The 26,499-nt window shown below is 44.9% G+C and overlaps 5 protein-coding genes across 6 annotated transcripts; 4 read left to right on the forward strand and 1 right to left on the reverse strand.

Annotated features, from left to right (window-relative positions):
- The first annotated feature begins 78 nt into the window (after nt 1-78).
- On the forward strand, nt 79-978 carry LOC120648196. Its single transcript, XM_039924932.1, has 4 exons — nt 79-265; nt 358-461; nt 564-729; nt 826-978. Exons 1-4 carry the CDS (start codon nt 89-91, stop codon nt 976-978), a joined length of 600 nt encoding a protein of 199 aa, XP_039780866.1. The 5' UTR covers nt 79-88.
- Nucleotides 979-3,193: 2,215 nt separating this feature from the next.
- Nucleotides 3,194-4,685, forward strand: LOC120652962. Its single transcript, XM_039930932.1, has 4 exons — nt 3,194-3,486; nt 3,598-3,701; nt 3,812-3,977; nt 4,086-4,685. Exons 1-4 carry the CDS (start codon nt 3,310-3,312, stop codon nt 4,275-4,277), a joined length of 639 nt encoding a protein of 212 aa, XP_039786866.1. The 5' UTR covers nt 3,194-3,309; the 3' UTR covers nt 4,278-4,685.
- A 1,883-nt stretch (nt 4,686-6,568) lies between these two features.
- Nucleotides 6,569-7,058, reverse strand: LOC120652965 (protein ISD11-like). Its single transcript, XM_039930935.1, has one exon. The coding sequence runs from the start codon at nt 6,980-6,982 to the stop codon at nt 6,749-6,751; it is 234 nt and encodes a 77-aa protein (XP_039786869.1). The 5' UTR covers nt 6,983-7,058; the 3' UTR covers nt 6,569-6,748.
- A 68-nt stretch (nt 7,059-7,126) lies between these two features.
- Nucleotides 7,127-10,439, forward strand: LOC120652964. Of its 2 annotated transcripts, none has more exons than XM_039930934.1 (6): nt 7,127-7,313; nt 7,424-7,652; nt 7,788-7,861; nt 8,353-8,432; nt 9,680-9,831; nt 10,067-10,439. In XM_039930934.1, the coding sequence occupies exons 2-6, from the start codon at nt 7,457-7,459 to the stop codon at nt 10,135-10,137; spliced, it is 573 nt and encodes a 190-aa protein (XP_039786868.1). In that variant the 5' UTR covers nt 7,127-7,313; nt 7,424-7,456; the 3' UTR covers nt 10,138-10,439. The 2 variants fall into 2 exon arrangements, with proteins under 2 accessions (XP_039786868.1, XP_039786867.1); XM_039930933.1 differs by having other exon boundaries at nt 7,192-7,342.
- Nucleotides 10,440-11,648: 1,209 nt separating this feature from the next.
- On the forward strand, nt 11,649-25,813 carry LOC120652966 (rho GTPase-activating protein REN1-like). Its single transcript, XM_039930937.1, has 23 exons — nt 11,649-11,833; nt 12,494-12,644; nt 13,110-13,229; nt 13,568-13,604; nt 14,566-14,642; nt 15,580-15,650; nt 15,758-15,836; nt 16,038-16,182; nt 19,824-19,928; nt 20,101-20,178; nt 20,432-20,487; nt 20,583-20,652; nt 20,822-20,906; nt 21,134-21,377; nt 21,464-21,652; nt 22,139-22,456; nt 22,539-22,591; nt 23,234-23,294; nt 23,365-23,448; nt 24,495-24,611; nt 24,694-24,863; nt 24,986-25,208; nt 25,301-25,813. Exons 2-23 carry the CDS (start codon nt 12,624-12,626, stop codon nt 25,466-25,468), a joined length of 2,571 nt encoding a protein of 856 aa, XP_039786871.1. The 5' UTR covers nt 11,649-11,833; nt 12,494-12,623; the 3' UTR covers nt 25,469-25,813.
- The last annotated feature ends 686 nt before the right edge of the window (nt 25,814-26,499 follow it).

A 26,499-nucleotide genomic window follows, 5' to 3' on the forward strand; every position in this document is an offset into this window, starting at 1 on the left:
TTTTTTTGGAAAAGATTCTACCTTCTTCTATTCCCATTCCTGTTCATCAAGCAAAAGCCTGCCCGAAGGTAGCGGTGATCGACCAACCATGGGCTTCTTCCACAGGAAGACCTCAAAGCAGACCTCGAAGGTGAAGAAGCTCCTCCAGCTCGCCTTATCCCGCCTCGCCATTTCCAGGCGCCCCCTCCTTGCTCGCAAGTCGATCTCCCGCGGTGATGTCGGCCAGCTCCTCGCGCTCGGCCACCTCCACCGTGCTCTCCTTCGCGTACGGACCTGCGATCTCTACCTCTAAACACACCAATTTCTGCGCAATACTCTTCCAGCGCGGCAGCACTAACGCAATCTTCCTCCGTGCAGGCAGAGCAGGCGATAGAGGAGGACAGCATGCTGCAGGCGTTCGACATCATTGAGCTCAACTGCAAGTGCCTCATTGAGCATGCCGCGAAATTAGACAAGCCACAGTACGTGCTTAACATCTTAACCTGAAACATTTGACTCCTACCCCGTTTAGCTCTCTGACATGGATGGTTTCCAGTTGCCTGACAATTGGGCTTGGTGTGTAGGGAGTGCAGCGAGGACATTAGGGAGGCGGCAGCAGGGATCATGTTCGCAGCCAGGTGGTGCGGCGACCTGCCAGAGCTGCTGCTCGCGCGCATCATCCTCGAAGACAAGTTCGGCAGTGATTTCGCTGCGGCCGCGAAGGAGGGAACCGGAATCGTCGATCCCATGGTAAGTACATGGTCTTACACTCTTACTCATAATGATTTGGCATTGGAAAAGATGGATTGCAGAAATTGGCATGTTGATTTGCTTTGTTTTTTGCAGTTGGTGTGGAAGTTGTCTGGCGACAGAACGAACATGGAGCTGAAGAAAAAGGTGACCAAAGAGATCGCCACCGAGAACAATATCCTGGTGGATTTCTTGGAGCTCCAGGAAGCGGTGAAGCAAGACGGCAATCGCAATGGATCACACTGTTAAAAACCCCACCACGAAACGATGTGACTAGAAGGCATGGATGAAACCTGAGAAGGTTCAGAGTAAAGCTATGGGCTATGGCTATTTTTCCCCAAACAGGACGGGTGCCTTAGCCACTGGAGTACAGCCAAGAGAATTCATGTGGCATCTTCTAGCTCTGGTGGGCTTGAGCGATGGGCAGCAGAAACCAAACAAAGTGACAGCTTCAGTGTCCACAAGAAGATGAACTTCAGTGCGCCCAGCTCTTCAGAAGCTCAAATGCAACAATTTTTTGCGATAAATGAATGGGCCGAGCACGGAGTGATTGAGGATAGGCATAGCTCGGTTTTCGATCCGTGTGTATAGAGAAAGGTGTGCAGCATTTGGTTGTGATCATTTCTGTAAAAAGGAAGGAATTTTGTAGGTGTCATTGAGTTTCAAATACGTTTGTCATGCAAATCTTCAATAAACGAGACATTTAACTTATTAATCAGTAGTCCACTGTTTATCGGCCTATAGCCGTGGATGCTATTGCCGCTGGATTCAGGCCAGCAGACCGGCAACAATGACGGCACTATCACAGCAGCCGCATCCCTGGACCCTAGCGAGGGGTCAGCTCTGCGTGTGATGCAGCTCTTGCTAACTGTAGTTGTCTTTGTCTCTGCTCCCTAGTTATGCAATGGCATGAGGCAACAAATGTCCATCATTATAAGGTCAAAAACAAATGGCCATCATCAAGCTTGACTGGACTAGCGCAGGAGAGAAGGGGAAGATCCGGGACACATCTATCTCATTCGACAAAACCATCAAAGGGCATGCCCGGAGGGCAAGACCTAACATTGCCGAAACAAATACTCAAATATCAATGACTCTTTTTCTCGAACACGGGCAAGAGATCTGTGTATCAATATATTAAAAAGGGACAAATATCAATGACTCAGCAGTAGACAGCTCAAATCTAACCGCCATTAGAGGCAAATGAATCAAAAGATTCACATTTGATTCCGGAAAAGAATATAAAAGTAGCAAACCCCCGATCAAGATAAACAATTTCTGTTACAAGAGTTATTAGGCAACTTAATCTTGCTTTGTGTAGAGACTACAAGCGTGATTGGTTGGCTTCCTATCCAATTGTTGCCATGTCAAAATCAAGGCATGCCAATAAAATTTGCCCACCACTTGGTTCATATCTAAAAATTGGCATTCTGGGCCTGATTGGTTTGCTACCAAAATTTTGGAATGCCAAAGTTTTGGCAAGCCAAAATATAGGCAAAAAACTTGCCACCATTTTGGTAAACTAAATGTGAGATATTGGCAGCTCTTGGTATCAAACCAAGTGGTGGCCAAAAAAATTGGCAACTTTTGCCTAGCCAAAACGTTGCATGCCAAGAATTTGGCAGCCAACCAATCAGGCTTTCCATGACCAAAATCATGGCAAGTTTCTAAAAACTTCTTAAACCTTACAAAAGGAAAAGTATCAATTGTCATATTTTATCACTAAACCAAATGAGTACCTGAATTTTTTACCCATACATTAGTATACTCTAATTATTGCATGCCAATATGTTGGCTTGCAGTGATTTTGGCATGGTAAAAATTGAAAGCCAACCAATCATGCTCTACATAGCAAAACAATACACTCCAACTTCATAAACAAATTTAAGTGTAAATGGAACTATTCCTGAATGGATCCTGTGGAAAGGCCAGCAAATGTGAAACGGGGCATAACTATGGTACACAGCTTCGGCTTGATTCCAATTGATTTAGCACAATAAAATTTGTTCGTGTATTTTATTCCAGGCTGCAACCATTGTATCAAAATCAAAATCGATCTGTACCGCACAAATCTTGACACCAATGAAACAGACGATAGAGTCTAACTGAAGACAGCAAAACCGAGCTAGTAACAAAAACATCAGACAACTTACAGATAGCAAGGCCATTTCTTTACCTGTGTTCCATTTGTTTCTTTCTGGCAAATATATTGCACGCGTTGTTTGCTGTCCCCTATTAACTTTTCTTTTTCACGTTTACCTGATTACCTCAATTACTTTCTTTAGGCATGTGGTGCCAGGAGGCTGTGAACTTGCAAGTGCAAAAGGAGTGCGTTTAAACCGAACTGACAGCCGATACACTAAAATTGGAGTTCCCAGACAAGAAGAACGGCACTATAAAACCTTTGCCCCTTCGACAGATTTCCCCCAGTCCACGGGCAAGTCATCATCTTCTTCTTCTTCCCCGTCCTCTCAACCAAGCAAAGGACCAACAGGACAGCAAAGTTTGGCATTCACATTACATAATAACCAAGCCAGCACCCAGGAACAGCCTCCAAACTCCGGCAAGAATCAGTCCACAATGGGCTTCATCCACAGGAGGACCTCCAAGCAGACCGGCAGGGTTAAGAACCTTCTTGGGCTCGCCTTGTCACGCCTTGCTGTCGCTCGCCGTCCCCGTCTTGCTCGCAAGTCAATTTCTCGCGGCGATGTCGGCCAGCTCCTCGCCCTTGGCCATCTCGACCGCACTCTCCACCGTGTAAGTTCCAGCCTATGTGAGACTTAGACCTGATATTGTCACATGCATTGAAGCCCCTTACTCTTCAAATCCAGACTCACCGATGCTTGCATTGCATCTCTCTCCGTTCAGGCAGAGCAGGTCATAGAGGAGGACAACATGCTGGAGGCGTTCAACATCATAGAGCAATACTGCAATCGCCTCATCGAGCACGCTAAGCAGTTAGACAAGCCAGAGTATATACATTCTCTACACCCAAACATCAGACTTGATCATGTCCTCATGCTTGGCTCTATTATTTACCATCACATTTAGGGTTCATGACTGTTCAATTTGGTGTTTATAGTGAGTGTGGTGAGGACATTCAGGAGGCAGCCGCCGGGATCATGTTTGCAGCCGGGTGGTGCGGCGACCTGCCAGAGCTGCTGTTTGCACGCACAATCCTGGCAGATAAGTTTGGAGGAGACTTTACTATGATGGCAAAAGAGGGCACCGGAGTCGTCGACCCCATGGTAACTAGAACAAGATCCTATTCATTCATGGCTGTGTCTCAATGATTTGGAACTGGAAACAGGGATGCCATAGTTGTTTCACACGGTTGGTTTGTGTTGCCCTTGCAGTTGGTGTGGAAGTTGTCTGGCAACAAAAGAAACATGGAACTGAAGAAAAAGGTGGTGAAAGAAATTGCGGCAGAGAACAATATCCAGGTGGACTTTTCTGACTTCCCAGAAATGGTTGAGCAGAATGGCAGTGACAAGGCTCCGCATCAGTCCAACCAAGAAGCTATATTGGGCAGCCGAAACAGAAGGTGACACCTTCATCAGTGCGTGCAAGAAAATGAACTTTCCGAGCATCCAGCTCAGACGCAACAATCTGGGATGAGGCAATGCGATGTTTAGTTTCCAAACTTACCAAACTACAGGTGTGCACATGTTAAATGTGTAAACTATAAAGCAACTAACAATGTCCAATTAACTGAGTTAGCAAGACCTTTCATTCAACAGCAAGCCAGTAGCCACTACCGGTTATATAATGACATAATGTACTGCCCTCTCTTATTCTCCAATTCATCAACTATCTAAATACATCGTTCACCTTGCCAATCCATGTTTTTGACTATAGTGCTTGTGATACAATGTGAAAGACCTCATATTCATGTGGCATTTTGTGTTTCGAAAATTCTTTGTGAATATCGTAAATTGTGATGTACATGCACTGGGTGGCTGATATGAGAGTGTTCCAAAGAACACCGAGATGTTTCTCATGCACTGAGAAAATCACAAGTGGTACTACAAAAAGAAGGGAAAATTGGATCTATACCATTAAAAGATTCAAAGTTTAGAAAAATACCATTGAAAGATCTGGCTTTAGAAAAATAGCATGGAAAGATTGCTCCGTTATCGGTATCTACCGTTTCCGTGAAGTCAACGCTAAACAACACTTAGTCTCGGTCTTCTCCGCTTCCGCGAGCCTGAGATCGACATTGACGCAGTTGGCGACCACCTAGCCTAGCTGCTCTGGTTCGAGAACTCATGGAACTCGAGAACAAATGCACCATCGAGGTACACAGATGTGCCCCTCGGTCGTGCAAGCTCAAGCTGCCGCAGCTCGAAGCTCCCGAGGACGATGAAACTTCTTAAGGAGGTCACCTGTATAATCACCGAGCGCGAGCAGCAGCTCGCTGCCCATGCAGCGAGGACGCTGAGAAATGCACTAAGGAGACCGCCCGTCCCATCAAACTCGAGCAGCAATTCATCCCCACCGTCAAGTTAAAGAGCATATCTCGGTCAACAACCTCGACCCATGGAGATGCCGCTTTGCCTGCCGTCCTTGTTTGGGAATGGATAAAATTAGCTTGGTGAGTGGACAAGATTAGCATTTTTCTTATTATGCACATGAGTGACTCATCCTCATGGCCTGGCCGCTCCTAGAGAGGCGCCAGCCGCCAGTGATAGAGGCCACGATGAGCAGAGGCGACAGCTGCTCCAGGGCTCCACTAGCCTGCCCAAGAAAAAGAGGGGCGTCCTACTCTGGTGCGCCCCGCCAACGGTGGGCAATTGAGCGTCGTCACAGGTGAGTGGTTCCGCGGCGTTACTGGAGGTGGGCGTGGTGCCGACTGCGCTGCGGGTAGAACCATGATTCAGAGAGGCTGTGGCGGAGCAGCAGCGCCATCTCTTGCTGGAGGTTAGTGATGACAAGTGGGGTCCATATGTCATAGAGAAAGGGAGGTATCAGGCTGCTCTCGTGATGCACTACGTTAACGCTAAGTTCACAGAATGGTAAAAATCTATAACAGAGCAACCTTTCAATGCTATTTTTCTAAAGTAGGATCTTTTGATGGTATTTTTCAAAACTCTTGATCTTTCAATGCTATAGATCCAATTTTCCCCAAAAAGAACCATGAATCCACGAGACAAACAATCTGATGAGATTAGTACACAAAGGTAGCAAGAAGAAAGGGAAGCGGTGACTAAAAATAGAACCAGAAAAACACGTAGCACCAGCTATAGCAGGGAGGGCAGGCCACCCACGGCATGCTTCTGTGCAGGACACAATAAGGCACAGCAGCCTGTTACCAGATTTGCTGAAGTGGCCTCCAAGCAACCCAAGATGCCAATATGGAATAAAATGGGGCCTCTACAGCAACGGTTATCCCCTGTCCAAGACTCCAAATTATTGCTCTTTCAAGAAACTAAGGAACCATGATTCACCAGCAACCAGGAGGATTCTACTTGATATGACACGGTAATGTGTATGCCAGGGGTGTTGCTTTGTTCAGTCAATCACCACATTGCCTAACGCCAGGAACCCAGGACTCTAAAATAAGGCAGTCGCTACATTGGTAATCTAGTCTGAAGAAAGAAATAAGCTATGTAGTCGGTGTGTCTGTTCGGAATTTCACCAAATAGCTGCTGAGCACTGAGATTGGCCTCACTGCGATCTCGCCAATTTGGCACCGTGCTAACAGTAGTCGCGCCCAAAGTGCAAGCAAGGAATCACAGCCAAAGCCAGTGCCGGGGCAAGAGTACATCAAACACAATTGGCAATCCCTGAAGCAGATTGCTTTGCAGACAATAGCATGCCAAACATATATAAGAGACCATGGCAGTAAAATTTAGTAATTTATTGCACAGAAAGCAGCTGTATCATGATAGTCATCTAGCAAACGTGATAAGAGAGCAGTTCCAGTTGCATCATCATCACACAAAAAGGCACAAATCCGCAAAGGGGGGAGACGACGAGGAAGAGAAGAAAAGGGCGCAACACCTCTCTCCCTCGTCCATCACTGCACCTTCAACTCCATCACGCTCTTGGACTTTGGGGCGTAGAGCGAGTACACCACCGCCTGCCGCTTCGCGACCTCGAGCTGCTTCTTCCCCTCCGCGAACGCCGCCGCCGCGGCGCGGCGGCGCGTGTACTCCCGGATGTTGTAGTCGGAGAACTGCTTCGCCGTGCGGAGGAGGGACCGGAAGAGGGACAGCGCCTCTGCCCTCGTCGGGGCCGTCACCGCCGCCATACGTCCGTGCCGAAAGCTTCTCGAGAGCAAAGAGGCGGAGAGGCCTGTTGCGACTGCGCGTTGCTCTCGGTATGTTTTGCGCATTCGCCCTTGTCTAGAAGTTTATTTAGTACGAAGCCCTTGTCGAGAGGCGAGACCTCAGGGTAAACGGGCTGGGCCCGTTTCCACCTGTGGTGACGAATCGGTTAGTTTTGGGGTTGGGCCCTGTTACGAAAGGGCCGGTTTGGGCTGCGGGGTAAGAGGAGCCGACGACGGTGGCGGCGGCGGCGCAGCGGCGTTTCTCTTCAGGCGGCGGCGGCGGCGGCGGCCAGAAAAGGCTCATCCACCGAGGGTACGATGGCTTCCGAATCATCGGACGAGGCGAGGGCATCATCTCTCCTTCCCCCTGCCGTATCCGTTTCCTTGGGCTTAACGATGAGCTTGGTATACCGCTACCTGTAGGTGGCGCAGTCGGTGTTCGGTGCCGGCGGAGCAATGGGTTTGGTCTCGGAATCGCAGGCGAATGGGAACCACCAGCCGGCGCCGGAAGAGGCGCAGCAAAACGTCGAGGAGGGCGATGCCGGCGAGACGATGGAAGGCGTCGCCTCCATCGCCTTGCTGCCGTCCGGCGCTATCTCCGGCCATTTCATCCGCCTCCCTGACTCAATCTGCTACGGCCTCCAAGGCACCCGTAATCCTCTATCCCATTCCCCTTACATCTGTTGTTGGTGCCTGAGTGGGATGGAGCATCGCTTCAGGCAGGAACGGCAGCAGGGGACACCCGTAGCTGATTTTGTTGTTTTTGTTTCTTTCTCTATTATGTAAGCAATATCTTGCGAGAGGGAATGCAGCCGAGGAGAGGATTACCGCCTTTTAAAACTCACCATCATTGATTTTAAGGTGAGACATGTCCTGTGTACTTTCTCCTTCAAGCATTTCTTGTACTATTCAGCTATCTTTTTTTATTTAAAAAATTATCCCTTTTTTATATTTGGTCTATCATACCAAAGGCCTAGTTATATTTTATCATTAAAAAATAAAATGAAGGAGAGTAAGCAGGAGGAATGGCTTGTCCTTTTCTGAAAGAGGAGAATGTGGGATTTGAACCCATACCTCAACTACAATTTTGTGCTCATAGAGTAGCACTAGGTTAAATATGTGCCCTCTCATGAAACTGTAAGTCTGTGACAGAGTCAAAAGAGGTTACCTTTCCCATCTAACTATGTAGCTTTTGGGCATAAAAGAAAACTATGTAGCTTTTGTGATAGAGGTTATTTTTCTCATGAAACTGTGCATTTTCGTGACAGAGGTTAACTTTCTCCTGAATGATATGATGTTTGTGTGGCTGAGGTTAGCTTTTGTCATAAATCTGTGATGATCATATATGCCAGAGCAAGAGAGAGAAGGTGCTAGTGGTGGAGTGCAGGGGCCATGACGCTGCTCGATTACAAAACATCGACCATCTGCATGGGTAAATCTTGCTCTGATGTATAGTTCGGTGCTTGAAATTCACCTTTTGTCAAACAATGTTGAATTTTGTTTTTGTTTCTCATACGCGAGGATTTACATAAATTTCTGTTGATATATACAAAAGGTGAATATATATGGTTTCTTGCCACATTGTCATTTAACGTTTGCTTCTAGAAATTGATGTTTCCAGCAAGTTCTTTTGTAGTGTCTTCATGATGGGGTTATAAAAGGCATGTTTTACCAGACATTCAGAGCAATCTAATCTAGAAAAGAATGTATGTTGGATTGTTGTTAGTTTGTTAGACTCTTAGTTAACCTCCAGTATCCAAATCACACAATAAATTTACAGTAAACTCTGCACACTGCTGGTGGTGCATTCAGTCCGTTAGCATTGGTGTGTAACATCCCAAGTTGCTGCCATCTCTTATTCTTGATGGCAGCGAGGCATGAACTAGCAACTGGATGCTAATGGTCCAGAATTGGGATGCACCACTAGCAATGATAGAGTTCATTGCTATGCAATTTGGGTTGCAGGATATCACTCCAGATGTCTGGTAAGATATGCACTTTGATAACCCCAATGCATACCCTTAAAGTATGCTATGTAAAATGTAACTGGCTGGTTAGTGATCTTTTATTTAATTATTTCATTCTGACATGCTATTCAAGCTGCCAAAGAGCTATGACTGAAACAAAGTTCAGGTTTTGTTTTTACTGGTGCAATATGTTTTATTTTATTATTTCATTTTGACGTGCTATTCAAGCTGTCAAAGAGCTATGACTGAAACAAAGATCAGGTTTTGTTTTATCTGGTGCATAGTTGTGCTGCTACTGCTATAACACTTTTGCACACTTTATAACTGCTTAAGATGAGTTCTCTTTTCTTTTTTCTAGAATCCAACTTCGCAATTTATGATCTTTTAAGTAGAAAGACACTTCAAACATGTCCTTTTGTACAAGATAAAAATGTTTTTCTTTTTACAACTTTAAATGGTTGCATGGTGATGCCTTGATAAAATTATAGTGCTAGCTCTGATGCTTCTGCTACGTTAGTAATCCCACGATCAGTTCTCTTGTACAATGTGGTAGGTGGCACTTCAACTTTTTAGATGCATTTTGCTAGAGCTGATGCTCCTCGTGCTGTGATTGAGCCCTCACTGCTATCAAGTTATCTGTATCTACCTGTTGCGTGAGTTCCTACTTCCTACAGTGATTTCAGTTTTCATAATCCAAATATGTACTGTGCAGGTGGGAAGATGACATTGTTGGTTTGGTTGAAAAGGAACATGGAAATCAGAAAGTCTTGCTCTCTTTTGAATGTGAGACACTGAAGGCTGATAAAGACGCCGAAGATCATATTATCAAATATATGCCAAACCTACGTGGACTGGATGCAGTTGGTAAGCATTCAGACTAGAATTTTTCTGCATAAATAACTATAAACATTGAGCATGAATACATGAATTCGCCTAGATGTCTCATGCATATGAGAAATCCGTTGGGATGAGCAGCATTTGTGTGCATGACTAATTAGTAATTCTGCATGCCTTCCCAGTAGCACAAGATTTTTTGCTGCTATTGTGGGCAGACTCATAATGTATAGTATCATTCATTCATTCCACTATTGCACTGCAGTAAACATAGGCAAAATGTGCATCAGCGGCATCAATCTCAAAGAGGACGACGAACCAAAAGGAGACAACTGATAGCAGAGACACTTGGCCATTGTGTGCGAACGGTGTTCGTTGTTATCCCTCCCTGTGTGCTTTCCAGAGTCACGGATAAACTACTACTACTAGGCACCAGTTAACCCATCGAACGTTTCACACCGCACTGACGCTGGTAATCTGCCAAGTTCATGTCTGAATACCAATGCTTGTAATTTGAATTTTGAATGATGTGGCCGCGGATCGGATTCAGAACCTGGGACGGTTCAAGCTGTCACGCGACGTTGTCTGCTGCTGCGTCGTGTGCAAATCCCGAGGGGACTGACTGTACCCTTTGGTTTGGTTGCTTGTGCTGCAGCTGGGCGCATCTTTTGCCCCTGGCGCTACTGTTCGGCTGTGTTTAGTTCCAAAAATTTTTTCTCCAAACTTCACTATTTACCTATCACATCAAATCTTTTGCATCATGCATGGAGCATTAATGTAGGTAAATAAAAAATTAATTGTATAGTTTTAATATACACGACGAGACGAATATTTTAAACCTAATTAGGTCATGATAGGACAATAATTACCACAAACATACAAAAAATACTACAGTGTCCGATGCGACTTTTTTTACCATCATTTTACGGATCTAAACACAGCCTTAGTCACGCATTGTACGTATGCATAGCTTTTTCTGCATTTGCTTGTCTGTTTATGAGAGTGGTGCCATTGTTCCTCACTCCTGTTGCGGCCGTGACCGGGGCCGCGAAGCCTCTTCTCATTTTCACTGAAGAGTGGCCCCGGGCTCGTCCGAGTCGCACATGGCTTTTCTATGGACTCTGGGACAGCAGGTACTAGTACTGAGTACTCCGTGCTAGCATATCCTGTTAGGATCAGTCACTGTCCTCTCGCCGTTGCATTGCAGTCTCTGTCTGATGTGCAGCGTGCGGTGGCGATGCGTCGATCCGGGTCGTCCGATTGAACTTCCTGTGGTTCAGATCAGGCAGGGAAAGCGTTTCCGACGAGGTATGGTCGTGCACTCATCATGCTCATCATCGGGAGGGTTGCACGCACATCTGTGATGAGATCATGTGAGGATCCTAGATTGATCATTACCCAAAGAGACCTCACGCAGATACTCGTAGCAGAGGGAAAAGTGTGGCGGCCGTGGACCGGGGCCCACGCCCAGCCCGGAACAATGTGGGCCCCGCAAAGAGAGTGCATGCCCATGCCCCCACAGGTGACAGGCCACAGGCCAGCTCCGCTCTTCCGTCCTTCGTCGGGACGTGCTTCCCACTCCGCCCGCACAAAAATGTGACCCGGGCTAGCCCCTGATCTTCCTCCACGTGTCTCGCATCCCGGATCCAACGGCCCCGGTCGCTTGACCCCGTCCCCACGCCCGCGTCTCGCTGTGGGAACGAACGGGGAGAGCGCGAGGCGAATCGGACCGCTGCTCTGACACGTCGGGGCCCGGAGGCCGCGGGGCCCAGGGTGCAGTGACGCGGGTCGTTAGGCTATGTTATTTCCGCTCGCCCCCCGTGCCACGGGAGCAATTTCCCCGGAGAAAGTGCGGGCGAGGAGGGACGAGCAAGCCCCCAGCGGCGAGAGAAAATAGAGCGGGGAGACCGGGGGCGGCAGCGGTGGAGGAGGGGGAGGGGATCGACGGAGCCACGGAGGCGCGAGACCAGGAGAGAAGGAGGTGGCGCGCGCGCCGACGTGAGAGAGCTCGGGGGTCGCGTCGAGGCCGCAGGTGAGCCGCATTGCCCGGCCGCTCTTCGATCGCTGCGTGCTGTGCATTTCCGGGGGACGGTATGCGGCGGAATCCTTCGGTTGGGGGATCGAGGAGGAAATGGGGCAATGGTGCTGTCGCCCATTCATTTCATCTGGGTTCGGCATGCATTCGTCTTTGGGGGGCACGCGTTTGTGCGTAGGAAGAGCTTTCTCCGCGGTGCTGCGTCCGAGAGAGGGTAGCTCATTGCGCCGCTTCAATGAAGGTTAATTGATCTCGGGTGCAGTGCATGCAGAACGTTGCGGTTGTAGCTGCGGATGATGTGATGGCAACACCACTGACTTTCCTATTAACATAGGCCTACACCAGGGGTCAGCATTGAGCCCTTATTTATTTGCTTTAGTGATGGATGAGGTCACAAGGGATATACAAGGTGAGATCCCTTGGTGTATGCTCTTTGCTGATGATGTGGTGCTAGTTGACGAGAGTAGAGCAGGGGTTAATAGGAAGTTAGAGCTGTGGAGACGCACGTTAGAGTCGAAACGGTTCAGACCAAGACTTAATTCTAACTGAAAATAATTCCTAAGCATTTGGATTCAAATCCCCCAGTCCAACCAATTTTCCTATTGGAACCTGGTAATATGGCCATGTCAGTTTATTAATTTTCTATCATTCTTGTAGAGAACAAATCTCATGAAATCATCACTAGTAACACACTGTAAGCGGCATCTATTTCTTGTTGAAGAACATCAATTCATCGGTGGGACAGAAATCCCTGAAGTCTTCGCAAGTGAGCCACCTACAGTAGACAATGTCAGCTTCTTATCAGCAAGTAAGAGGGCATATGTTTTACTTACATTCTTAGTGTATCTTCTCTGTGTTTCTGATCATGTTAGTTCATCTATGCAAAGTTTTTATTGGACTTAAACATGCTATTATTCAGCCACTTTAATGAAGTTCAGTTGATTTTGTGTTTCACTTAGAAGATACTGGATCAATGTAATATTTGCGATACAAGCAAGATGAAGAGCTAATTTTTGGTTGATCAATGGGTAAAATTTCTGTTATGTTATCTTTTTTTTTTGTTGTGCTGGAATGATACTAATGTTCTGTCTGAAAGGCCCACCAGACTTTTTTGTTAACAGTATTTACACATGTAACTACTTATGTAAAAGCTTTCACTTTTCCTTATTTCGATCAACATTAAGTTCCAAAAGGTCTTGCATCGTTTGATTGTTGCATTTTCTGAGTATTAACCCTACTCTGTTTCATACTCTGACCGGTACCATCTTCACAGCCCAATGAGAATATCAGTCAGGTCAAGGCCTGCCGATGTGGGGCAGGAGATTCTAACTTTCAGAACACTAATAAATCTGAAGCTAGTGAAAATTCACCAACCACTTGTCCAAACTGTCAGGTTTGTTGTATCTTCTTGCATTTTTTTTAAAAAGTTTTTTTTTCCATGAAACTGTGCTTGGTAGTACATAAAGAAAAGACACCAAGGGTATTCTTTTAATGATCTTTACAATGTTCTAGCATCTCCTAGAGCAAGTGTCACACTGTAGCACAATGCATCACTTTTATTCCAGATAACTGTTCCTAAGTCATAATTGCATTTCAGCGATCATGTAATCAATATATGACCTGTAAAACTGCAACTGCATAGTCACACTATCATTTCAAAATGAAGTTGTGGAAAAAAGACTAGTGTTATGATTTTTTTCACAATTGAATCCACATATTCTTTTACTGCAGGTTCTTAAGAGTGGGAATTTACTGCTCTCGTCTAAAGGTATATTTTTCCTGATGATATTATCTCATAAACTTTGTTTTAGCATAGCTAGATTAACTTGTGATAAGATTTTAATATTTCTATGCTGTTAGATATATGTATAGCTGTGTACTCTTCACTTGTATTTGCCCTCTAGTTGGAGGGGTTATTTGCATATTGTACCCATGTACATCTGCCCCTTTGGGCCATGGAATAGAGTTGAGCTGCACAATTTCAACATATGCCATAGGAATGTTATCCATACAATGAGCTAAATTGGATCGGCATAACATTCCCACTTCTCAATTTATCAATGATTGAGCTTTCAAGCACAAAAGACAGAGAAACATGTATCGTGAAGTCAGAGCAATGATCACAATGTCATGTGGATCAGAATATTAATCGTCAACTTGAAACCATGGAAAACTACATTGTAATTTGTTTTGTCATATTGCAATGCTTTTTAGTTGATAGGTATCAACATGCAGAGTGGATCGTATATAAAATTAGATAATCATTTTGAGTGGCAATCTAAGTTAGAGCAGACCATGGTACAAGTCGGTACAATCTACTCACTTTTAAAGACATGGCTATAGACATATAATATTTATTTATAATTCCTATAAATCGTACGCTTAAGAATATCGCCATATCGGTACAGGGGCAAAAACAAGCTTTGGTCAAGTTTCAAGTGTTGGTGTTGGGGTGTGTGTCTGTGTGTATGTTGTCTTTGATCTTTTGTACTTTTTATATGCTCTTCTTCTTAATGAAATGACTTACAGCCCTCTTGCTTATCTGCCAAAAAGAAGATGAACGTCTATAGAATAATTGACCCATATTGTTTACACCTATACTAATCCAAACACAGTAAAATAACAAAATTTTCCATTTTTACCACATTTAGTGCTCCATTATGTGACGATTACATTTGACAGCGTCTGTTTTATCATGAATTTTACATATTTGTGGTTGCACCATACAGGGATTGGCTGGACAGTATGGAAAAAGCGCTGGTTTATACTTACAAGGACATCATTAGTGTTCTTCAGGAGTGATCCTGTAAGATTATTGCTGTAATTCCTTCCATACTGTTCCATTTTCTTCAACTAATAGTCTAATACTGTTCTGTAGAACATTGTATTTTATTGTGTCTCTTTGCTTCAGTTACAATGCTATGAAAAAAGTTTTAAATTGTTGTTTGGCCTAGAATAAATTTCGTTGTAATGAATCATACTACAAGATAAAGTGTATTCACAAAGAAGATATTAGGTGATGAGATACCTTTATCCAGTGAGGTTAGACTCCTTGCTATCTGTTTCACATGATCAATAGTTCAAGTATATCGTCAATTGGATCATAGAGGGCTAGGACCAGCTAGGGAAGCTACAAACCTGGCTTCCCCTTGTCATATACTCAGTGGATTCTCCCATGTTGATCAGATATTGTTTGGTCCCTTCTGTTCTCGATGTTTTTAGCCTTAATGAGCGTGGTATAATTTCCACAAATTCGTTTTGAGGAAGAGTAAGCATATAAACCCAACTCATAGCAACTACCCTTAACCTTTTCAAAAGGTTTTGAACAAGAATTTGTGTAGCTCATTATCCCCATCAACTTGACTAGATTAAGTTGGAGCACTATTAAGATTATCATCAGAGTACCTGAGCTATCATCAAGTAAAGCTATGGATAAACTATAAACTAGCATCCTGATTTGATCTAGTTTATTATATCATTATTCATTAATCACTGTACCTACATAGTGTACAGAGAAACTAAATGGCTATAATTTGATATAAACTGTGATAGGAAACAAAATTTTAACACTACTGATGGCTATTTGTGTAATTGTTTTCAAGAGGTAAACATGATTGCAGCCGCAACTGCTGAAGCATAGTTCTTTTTGGCTTGTTGGTGAAGTTTTCTATGTGTTTTGCTTAGTAACTTATTCAAAATTAAATGTCATGGCAATTATCCCCAATTTTCTGCTTTACTTGCAGAATGCTCCCCCTCCCAGAGGAAGTGAACCAATTGTTACTCTTGGCGGAATTGACTTGAATAACACTGCAAGGTGTGAATTTAAAGCCAATTTTTTAACTCTAAAGCTCCTTCAATAATAGTATCTTTTTTTTGAGGGCCTTCAATAATAGTATCTTATAATCTTGAGCAATGTTTCAGTATGATAGTCAAAGAAGAAAGGAAAACTATAACAGTGGTCTTTCCTGATGGTCGCGATGGACGCACTTTCACCCTTAAGGTTGGTTGTGTACTTAATTCAGTTTCTTGGTTATTGTTATGTTGCTTCAAATGGGAGGGTTGGTATTTGGGAGTGTGCAATGATGTTACTGCTGCAATGACTGGTGGGGCAACAGGTGCAATAGTGGGATTGAAGTTGCAATAGTTAATATGGCTAATGATATTGTCTAGGGATTTAACGGTACAGTTTTTCATCAAACAGGCAGAAACTACAGAAGACCTAAATGAGTGGAGAAGTGCATTAGAGAGTGCTCTGGCTCAGGCACCCAGTGCTGTGAATACAGCTGGACAACATCCAATTGTCAGCAATGACATAACAGAACCTGCTGAAACTGCTGTTGAACAATGTAAGCTATGTTTACTCTTATCCAAGTTGCATTTATGGGTCGCTTGTGTGTACTATTAAGTCATACTTTCTAAACCAAAAGGAATCCTGATTTTGTGGAAAACTATAGGCTAATCAAAATTTCAGTGGATATATCAATTCCTCATATTCTCCTAACTGCAATTGATAGCTCCTAGCTCCTGTCATTTTCCATTTCTGATAGCTGTAAAAGTATGGTGATACTGTTCCAGTTTGGTGACCATCTACCTTCGTGGCTTTATTTTACACGCCTTGAATGTGCGATTTAAAAATTCTGCAAGACACGATTACTTTGTTGTTGTGCTGAAAAATGACTTTTCTGCCAGATAAACACTCCAGTTCAATTTTCAATTTTGTTTGTGCTAACACTTAGAAACTAGAGATTATTAGGACACTAAATCAACATGCATGCCTACAGGGACATGGGCAAACATTTGTTGGTCAACATACTGGATGTAGCTTACATTTTTCATTAATATTGTAGGAAGGAATGATTAGTGTATTCCTCCAAACCCTAGAAGGATGGGCATATAGTAACTGTACATGGGCCTCTAGATGGGCCTTAACACCTGGTCCATATGGGCCATTCACATATACACCAACACCCCACCACAGTCTGAACTACCGACGCAACTGGACAACAAAGAAAGCACACACAGGGCAAACACCCCCCGCAGCCACAACTAGCCACCTGCTACGTTGAGGCTGGAGCGAAACTCCGAGAAGGTCGAGGGGAGACCCTTGGTGAAGATGTCAGCAAACTGGGAGGTGGTCGGGACATAGAGGACCCGAACATCGCCAGCACCACCACCACCACCACCACCCCCCCACCCCCCCCGATGACGCCCGCGGCCTCCTCCACCCCCGGTCTGGCCGGTGGGAGGAGCACCAAGGAGGGAGGTGGCAGGCGAGACGGAGGAAGCCGGTGGAGCAGCCACGAGCGCGGTGGAGGTGGACGAGGACGAGCCAGTCGCGGGACCCCTGGTGATCTCCTCGAGGACGAGGTCGTCCCGGACCTACAGGAAGGAGGGGAAGGGCCTCTGACGGGTGATTCATGTCCACAGGTGGTCGTAGGTGCTGTTGAGACCCCGCAGGACATTGAGCACCAAGACCCGGTCGGGCACCGGGCACCCGAGGTTGTGAAGAGCATCGGCCATGCCCTTCATCCTTCTGCAGAACTCTCCAACAGAGAGGTCCCCCTGCTCGAAGGTGCGGAAGCAGGCGTCGAGCTGGAGAGCGCGGAACTCGGCATTGCCGAGGAACTGCCCCTCGAGCGCCAGCCAGGCCTATCGAGCAGTGCCGCCGTGAGTCCTGACGATGTCCTGCAGATCTATGGAGATGGTCCCAAAGATCCAGGACATGACGACGCTGTCGAGGCGCAGCCACACCACGTCCCACGCCTTGACTGGCGTGTCGAGGAGGACGTGGTCGTCGAGGGCATAGCGATGGAGGGCGAGAAGGACCTGGTCCCGCCAGCGCCCGTAGGAGGAGGACGTGGGGTCGAGGAGGATGGAGACCAAGGCCCTGATGTTCTGGACGCCGGCGGCCTGAAGGTGGAGTGGGCGACCATGGGATCGGTCGGGTCGAGCCGGGGTTCAGAACCAGAGGGCGGAGCCTGGTGGGAAGAAGAGGCGCCGTGCTCGGTGAAGGGGACGACGGGCCGGAGGAGACACGGAAGTAGTGCTCCACCTCGGCAACCCGACGAGTGAGAGCATCGGCCGCGGAGCGCTCGCATTCGCAAGCGAGGGCAGCCGCACGGACCCGCTCCTAAGCCACCGAAGCCTCGGACTTGGCGGCGAGGAGGGCCGCGGTGAGAGCAGCGTCGGCCTGCTGCCCACGGAGGGCGGCGGCGGCGCACGGCGCATCCGCGGGGGGCATCCCGAGCCCAGGCCACACGGGCGCGGGCGCGGCCGGCGCGGGAAGGGCTTCAGGAAGGGCGGCGTCGGTGGGAAGGGGCTGCTTGCCCGCAGCGACAGCGGCGCGGTTGGCGGCGGCCGCGGCAGCGCCCTCGGCTGGAGCAGGGGCGTCGGCGGCGCCCGGAGCAGCGGGAGGAGCAGGGTGCATGCCCAGGCCGCCCGCGGTGGCGGCGTCCGGGGCCAGCGCGCCCGTGGCGGCGGCGTCCAGGCCCGGCCCCCACGCAGCAGCTGCGAGGGCGGCCGCGGGGTGGGGCCACGCGCGCACCGCACCGGCAGCAGAGGAGGCGGCGGTGGCGCCCTGGGGCCACGCCCGCGCCGCGCCGGGAGCAAAGGAGGCAGCGCCGGGAGCAGAGGAGGGAAGGAGGAGAGGGGAGGGGGCGTCGGCGGCTGGTCGGCCATGGCGTCGGCGACGGCGGCGGCGGCAGCGGCTAGAGGGTGAGAGGAGAGAGAAACCTAGGCAATTGATACCATGTAGGAAGGAATGATTAGTGTATTCCTCCAAACCCTATAAGGGTGGATATATAGTAACGGGGCTCCTATATATCTTGTGGAAGATGGTTAAGCAACTCACCTATAAAGCCTGTCAAGGCCCAGCTAATATCCATTATAATGTTGAAACAACATTTCGAAAATGTTGAACGGGCACTTTGAAAATGTTGAACCAATAGTTTGGAAATGTTGAACCCATGGTTTGAAAATGTTGAATCCACCTTCTTCTCCGGCGCCGGCGGCCGGCGCCGGCACGGGGGCTAGCACGGGCAGCGGTGGCGCTGCGGCGGGGCGTGCGGGTGGCGGCAGCGGCGCGCGGAGCAGGTAGGTGGCTGCGTGCGGGGCAGGTAGGCGGTGGCGGCAGCGCGCGGAGCAGCGAGGCGGCGGCGGAGCAAGCGGCGCGCAGTCTGGCGGGCGAGGCGGGCGCAGGAGCAGCATGTGATGTTGATGTTAGATCCACTCCAAACCCTAGCATCCTCCCTCTCTCACCTTCTCTCTTCCTGCCGCCGTCACCGGCCGCACGCGCCGGGCTTTGTTGATGTTAGATCCACTCCAAACCCTAGCATCCTCCCTCTCTCACCTTCTCTTCCTGCCGCCGTCACCGGCCGCACGCGCCGCCCCGCATGCTGCTCCTGCGCCGTCCCAAGGCTTTGGAGTGGATCTAAAGGCTATAATTATTTGCACGAATCTCAAACAGTGGAAGATGAGGAAGAAAAAATCTTCCGGAAGATATATAGGTTCCACGATATAGTAACTGTACATGGGCCTCTAGATGGGCCTTAACACCTGGGCCATATGGGCCATTCACATATACACCAACAAATATAACTGCGTCCAGCCATCTCAAGAGTTAAACAGAGAAAGGAACATACCTACAAATACAATTGCACAATTCATTTCCATGAGTATATAATTTGGGGCTCATTGGCCAATATGGGCTACAGCACCAAGCTACCATTTATACAAACAATACAGCTACATCAAAAATGAAAAAATTTCATCAGGTGTCAGAAAATGTAATAAATATGCTAACATATTGAAACCAGAGACCTCCCTCAATCTCTCATCAGTCATCACTGAGGTTGAGATTCTTTGAAATATATGGAACAGTTTTTTTTTTCCGTCAAATTCTTTTCTCACTCTATTCTGGTGAGGAGGGACGGAATCATATCATGGAGTTGAAATACAATTAAGCAAATCGCTTTTTTTTTCATTTCAGCGGACGGTGCATCTGTAATTGGCAGACCAGCAGAATTTGCACTTGTTGATGCTGATGGCAATACAGCATTCTTGGAGAAGGCTTTAAAATTCATCGAAGATTATGGTAAATTTTTTCCTTATTTTTATTATTCATTATACAATCTTGCCTCAAATTTGTGCAGTTATAAATTTGTGAAATAAATATCCTGGCAAACATCAAATGCATCCAAGTACAGGTTTATATATTTACCAAGCTTGCTGTTCAATGAAAGTGAAAAAATATACCCTGTTTCTAGGTGTGAAGGTTGAAGGAATCCTCCGTCAGTCTGCTGATGTTGAAGAAGTCAAACGCAGAGTTCGGGATTACGAAAAGGGTGATTTCCTGTAGTCTGACATTTTCCCTTTTAAGTTAGGCCAACTAGGTTTGGCTGTCTTGGTCCTCTTTGAATTTGCCAAGAGCTTATTATAATGTAGTTCTAGTAAGTTATTTGTGTTTTCATAGTAGTACATGTTTTCATGAAGCAAGTTTGGGAGGACTATAGGTTTGGATATCCTGAGAGTGCTGTATTTGCTCTGGCTTATTTCCTAGCTGGGTTTAAAACCACATCTTGTAATATGAATTTGTAGGAAAGAATGAGTTCTCCCCAGAAGAGGATGCACATGTTATTGGTGACTGTATTAAGGTATTTATTGACAAGCATTTGCTATGATCTCACAATAGGAATAGACTGTGATTTAATTCTTTTTAATAACATTTGTTGGTTCTCATTTCTTGCAGTGCATTCTTCGAGAGATGCCATCTTCTCCAGTTCCGGCACCATGTTGCACTGCCCTGGTTAGAGCTTACCGTAAGATTGTGAAACTTACTTTATTTATTCAGCAATCTATCAAGTATTGATTTTCTGAGCCTAGTTACCTTTCATGGAGTATATACCAAAAAACTAGCTCAGCCTATGCCCCACTAAGCTTTGTGTTATGCTAAAAATTATAAACTAATCGAAACAAGCGACTATACAGGAACTGACAAGACAAGAAGACTTGATGCTATGAATAGAGTGATATATGAAGTTTTCCCAGAACCAAATCGCCAATTGTTGCAGAGGTTTGTTTCACCCCCGATAGTTTGTTTGAAATTTCTTATCAACCAAACTCTACACTGAAAAAAATAATGTTCATGGTGCCATGGTCCTAATGCTTGATTTTTTTGATTCATGAAAAATATGTACATGGTTTTTTCATATTTAATTTGATTATCAGGTAACTTTACCATGTACTACAAATTGACAATAGCAAGATCAATGTCCATGAAACTCATCGCTTTTCTTTTAGGATTCTCAAAATGATGCAGATTGTTGGATCACACAAAGCTGTGAATAGGATGTCTGCATCCGCTTTGGCAGCTTGCATGGCACCGCTTCTTCTTCGGCCTCTTCTTCTTGGTGAATGTGAAATTGATAGTGACTTCAGTATGGCTGGGGATGGTTCATTTCAGCTGCTTCAAGCCGCTGCAGCTGCCAACCATGCTCAAGCTATTGTTATTATTATGCTCGAGGAATATGATCAGATATTTGATGTATCTTCTTTACCCTGGACATGTTTTCTCTACAAGCAAGTTCCATTTGATTGTCATCAATTTTAACCCAATGGTTATGTTTTTAGGATATCGAAGACGGTTCATACTCTTCAGATGCTTATACTGAGTCTGACATTGACAAGGAATATTCGACAGAAAATGACATCCCTGAGGATGATGGTTCCTATGGTTCTGGTGAAGATGATGTTGAAGAAGGTTTGAATGATAATACTGGGCCCTCTTCTGGCAGTAGAATTCGAAATACAGATGACCAGGTACTTCATCCAGTCGATGTTCTTGACACAATTCGCTAAATCACGCTCTTCAAAAATTAGTGGTTAAAGTAGCTTTCTTTTTACTCTTAAAAGTAAAAAAGGTGTTCTTTTTTCTTGACTGAAGGGATTAATCGAGGCATCTTCTTAAAACTTCTAATTTCATCTTTAGATGGGAAAAACCTTGGTCACAATAACTCAGTGTTCTTTGGAGTTACATTGGTAAGACTAAGATTCTAGTGTTAACAATTCATGGAGTCCAAAATAACTATGTCAGGTAAACTTCAAATTTCATCCTTAGATGAGAAAAACCTTGGTCGCAGTAACTCGATGCTCTTGGGAATTATATCGATAAGTCTACAATTCTAATGTGTAACAATTCATGGTCTCTGAAATAACTATGTCAGGCATTGAACACATAAATTTTCCTTTCCGACTAAATGTTCTTGTAACTTGTTTGTTACCCTTACAATTTCTCACCACCCATAGGTTAATAACAATATCCCTGGCCCTGCGTGTGATGACAACGATAAAGTTGTTCAACCTCCTGCGAAGACCTTGAGAATAGAGCATGGTGTGCCATCAGAAGATAGTAATCAAACTTCCTCTCTTCCAAAAGGGGATGATGCCTCTCAACTGGAGAACAACCTTCCATCCCAATCAAAACAAGAATTGTGTGAATCAAAGAGATCCACAGATCCTATACAAAAACCAAATGCCCATTCATCATCTTCGAGAGCAGAGCTTATGGAGAAAACAAGCAGCTCAACTAATGAAAGCAAACGGAACTCATGGGGGCGTACTTCAGTAAGTTTAAATTGTTAGTCACATAATTATGAGTATCAGAACTAGTGTATACTATAGTTTGATTGAAACGCTTTATTTACAGGCAAGAAAAGACCTCTCAACAGAGGAGGCGGACTGTTACAATGATGATGATGAGTAAGTATCCTGTCATATGCAGTGCCAACTGGACATGCGCTATGTATTGAAAGAGTTACAGATATCTCTTAAAAGCAGCAAATTCCATTTTGCAAATTGTTTTGCTACTTCTCAACAATCAAGAACTCATTGATGACCCAAAAAGAATAACAAGGGTAGCTCAATGTAGTTATGGTTTAGTAATAGGAAGATACTCTTTCGTTTCTTACTTGGTGGCCCAGTTCTCTTAGTTGTCGTAGTTAAAAGAATGTGATGGTTGGCTACTATGGACCAAGCTACTTTTTTAGCTACAAAAAGGTTTCTACATTCCTTTCCCATATAATTTTGTCCTACTTCTCTCCACTCCCACTTATGAGTAGTGCATAAAATACAAACATGTTTTTTTTTCAATTCATATTTCATACATAGAAAATTTCTTTCTTTCTCTACATTATAGGTTCACCTTCCCTTTTCTTCCCTAAAACTTGCACGTTCTATGAACTTGGCATACAATTTAGGGTTTCCTGTTACTTATTTAGAATATACGTAAAAAGAGGACAGCCGGAAACTTATAAAGATAAAAAATACAAGTCAGATGTTTAGAATTTACATTTATTTATATTTTGAGTTGCCTTTTCTTATCTAATTCAGCTTCTGAACTAGGGCTCATATTGTGAAGCTTGAAAACAACAAGAGTCATCTCCAATCTAAAATTACAGAGGAGGTACAAGGATCGAACAAAAATCATGTAACACAAGATTCTTCTATGTGAGATAATGCTATGTCTTTTTTAGGTAAGAGAAAATACAGTCCTCCAGGCAAGTCTAGAAAGGCGAAAAGGAGCACTACATGAGCGCCGTGTAGCACTTGAAAAAGAAGTAAGAGCTCAAACTTAAGGTCTGATTTTGTTTTCCTGTTCTGGAAAGAGAATATAATCCAGGTACCTTTGTTTATACTGTTAAATGGCTTTGTTTCCCTAAGAGATTATACGAGGAAGGGTTTAAACTTGAATAACTATCGATAAACATAAGATACCGTGCATGAATGTGAAGATTGTTCTACTAGCAATTATGCCTCAAGTACTATCCAAACATCTGAACCAAAGAAGTCTGAGAAATTGCTCCCTACTTCTTGCATTTTAAATGTCAACAGATGCCTGCAACTTTGCTCAAGGTTTGATCGTGGTGCTCAGTCAGATGAGCTGTTTGGTCTTGTCTATTTGAATGACCAAGACAACTGATACACATTATCGTAAAAAAATACTTAAACTGATTATTTTTCCCTTTTTAAAGCATGAATACCTTATTGAAACAAACAATTTCTTGCTGCCAATACTAATGAATTATGTTTTATGTAGTAGGAACATCTTCCTGATAACAACAAACTGAATCAAGTCCTGATTCTATTTGATGTACTAATTATGCAGACAATTGCTTTTACCTCACATTTTATAAAAAAAAGTTCGTTCTTGGCAAGACCCAGTGAAGCATCTTTTAAAGTAACACTGGCACACTGCATGTAATTTCCACTTCTTCCTTTCTTCAAATAGACTATATGGTCCATTGAAAGCACCATCAACTATATGTAATGAAGATGGTATTTATGCCTCTCCCTTGTATCTTTTTGTTCCTTCTTAATGAAATGATGTGCATCTTTTCAAAAAAAATGATGCGCAGCTCTCCCGTGTGTTCGAGAAAAAGAAAAGAGCAAGAACTTAAACGTGTAGATACTTCCATTCCTTTTCCAGTATTTCAGCTGCTTTTGATTTCCCAGCCTCTCCTGTTTCATATCTGTTCCCTATCCCTGAGTTATGTCTCAGAACTCAAAACCATGCTGTACTTATGTGCTTCTGGAATTGTTTTGTTTTGCTCGCAGCGTTCTGCATTTTTCTCAGTTCAACATGAATAATTTGCACATTCAACAGGTGGAAAACTTACGAGACCAGCTGCAGAAGGAGAGAAATTTAAGGGCTTCATTGGAGTCCGGGTTAATGAATATGCGAAGAGGACATGTGTCCTTCCCGTCAACGATAGACGGCAAGGTACCCTTCCTGAATCTGACTATTGCAGTAGATAACTTTTTCACCATTTGAAGCAGTTTTTTTTTTACTATATTGATTAAAGACTAAGGCTGATCTTGAGGAAGTTGCCGCCGCTGAAGCTGACATCATGAACTTGAAGCAAAAGGTTTCCGATCTTCGTGGACAATTGAACAACCAGGCCCAACTGAGTTCCACTTCATTATGTGAATCATGCAACAACAAGCAACTCCTAAATGCAGACAAGCTTGTCGAGTAAGGTTTCATTGCCAAGGATAGTACTTTTGCATTGTCTGTAATATTTTGCCTCTCTTTAGAATCCTTGGTTGAGGCATACATAATATAATGTTCAGCTAAATTGGCCTCCTTTTCTCCAGAGGGGAACAAAATGCTGCCCTTTCTCCAGAGATTAGCTCCTCAGTCAAAGCACCATCAACTTTAATGTCTAATTCTGTACCTGACATGTTCTGGGCTACAAACCAAATGGTTCAAAAGATGTTGACTTCCAAGGATGGCCAAGACGGGTCACTTGCCACAAGGTGGAACTTTGCGCAGAACAGGGTTCCAGGTTCAAATACGCATTCAAGTAATAAAACAGAGGTGATTCAGCACCCCCCCTCTTTCTGTGTTTTGGTGAGCTTACATTAACGATTTATTAAGCTGAAGTTTTAATGCTGCCACTGTATTGTCAGGAATCTGGGGTCGCAGCATCCTCGGCATTAGCCAAGCTGACTAACCGACTCAATTTTTTGAAAGAGAGAAGGGCGCAGCTTGCTAGTGAGATGCAAAACTTAGATCTGGGTCGCCCCCAGGCCCAGGGGCCTACAGCTACAGCTCCTCCGAAAAGAGATTCCAGCTGAGAAGTAAAATTGTGTTACTGCATATATTCCCGGAAGAGGATTGCTGGCAATGTTTTCAGAAACTTTGATTGGACAAACAACCTAGTTATAGATTAACATATTCTGGACATCATGCTGGTTAATCGTGTCTTCACCATAATGTTATTGGTATATATACCAGTTCTGTAGCAACGTAACTGACGGTCAACCTGGTATGTACTATTCTCTTCAAATACTCTGGGCCACATCCCAAGTACAGTTGCCGGGCTGTAGGCCAGTTCGATTAGCTTGAGGTACTCGGAGTGGTATCTATTATTCACCTCAGTTACTTATGATCAAGCTTTGTAAGAATATAGATTTTTTTTTGAGGGGTTGTAAGAATATACTCCTAGATAGCATGTGTCTAGTTCCAGTTCCAAAAAGAGTAGACCGGGCGGGCCTGTCCACGAGCACACCACACGCTCGGATCGGCCCATCAAAAAACGCGCGGTTTTTTCTTTTTTATATTTAAAAAAAAATAAAATTTTAAAAATATATGTCCGTTTTGGAAAATTTCAAAAATATATCCCGGTCGCCCTCCCATAGGGCGACAGGCCCAAAGTGTAATTTTTTTTCTCCAAATTTGCAACGAAGTCCCTGGAGAAAAAAAAGGGGGGGCCTGTCGCCCCCCCTGGGGCGACAGGGGCCTGTCGCCCGTTGAGGGGGCGACAGGGCCCCCTCCGCCGCCGTATGCCGCCATTCCCTTTGTGATTCGAGCCTAAAAATTCAGAAAAAAAACCAGCCCTAGCCGTCATTCTCTTTGTCATTTGAGCCTTAAAATTTATGAAAAAAACTGGAGTGGTTGCCGTGTTGTCACATCTTTTTTGAAATGGTGGAAGGGCACTGCTATTTGGTCACATATGTCTGGGCAAAGAATACGATATTTGGGAAACCCGTGATCGCCGGAACATAACAAGTTCACATCAATAGTATCTATAGAATGCGATATTCGAGCGTGTAGTCGTCCTCATTGTCGGCAGGATCTCGGCCGCTAACTCCTACAGCACCTAACT

Source organism: Panicum virgatum, chromosome 9K (genome assembly GCF_016808335.1).
Source record: "Panicum virgatum strain AP13 chromosome 9K, P.virgatum_v5, whole genome shotgun sequence".
NCBI classification, from domain to species: Eukaryota; Viridiplantae; Streptophyta; class Magnoliopsida; order Poales; family Poaceae; genus Panicum; species Panicum virgatum.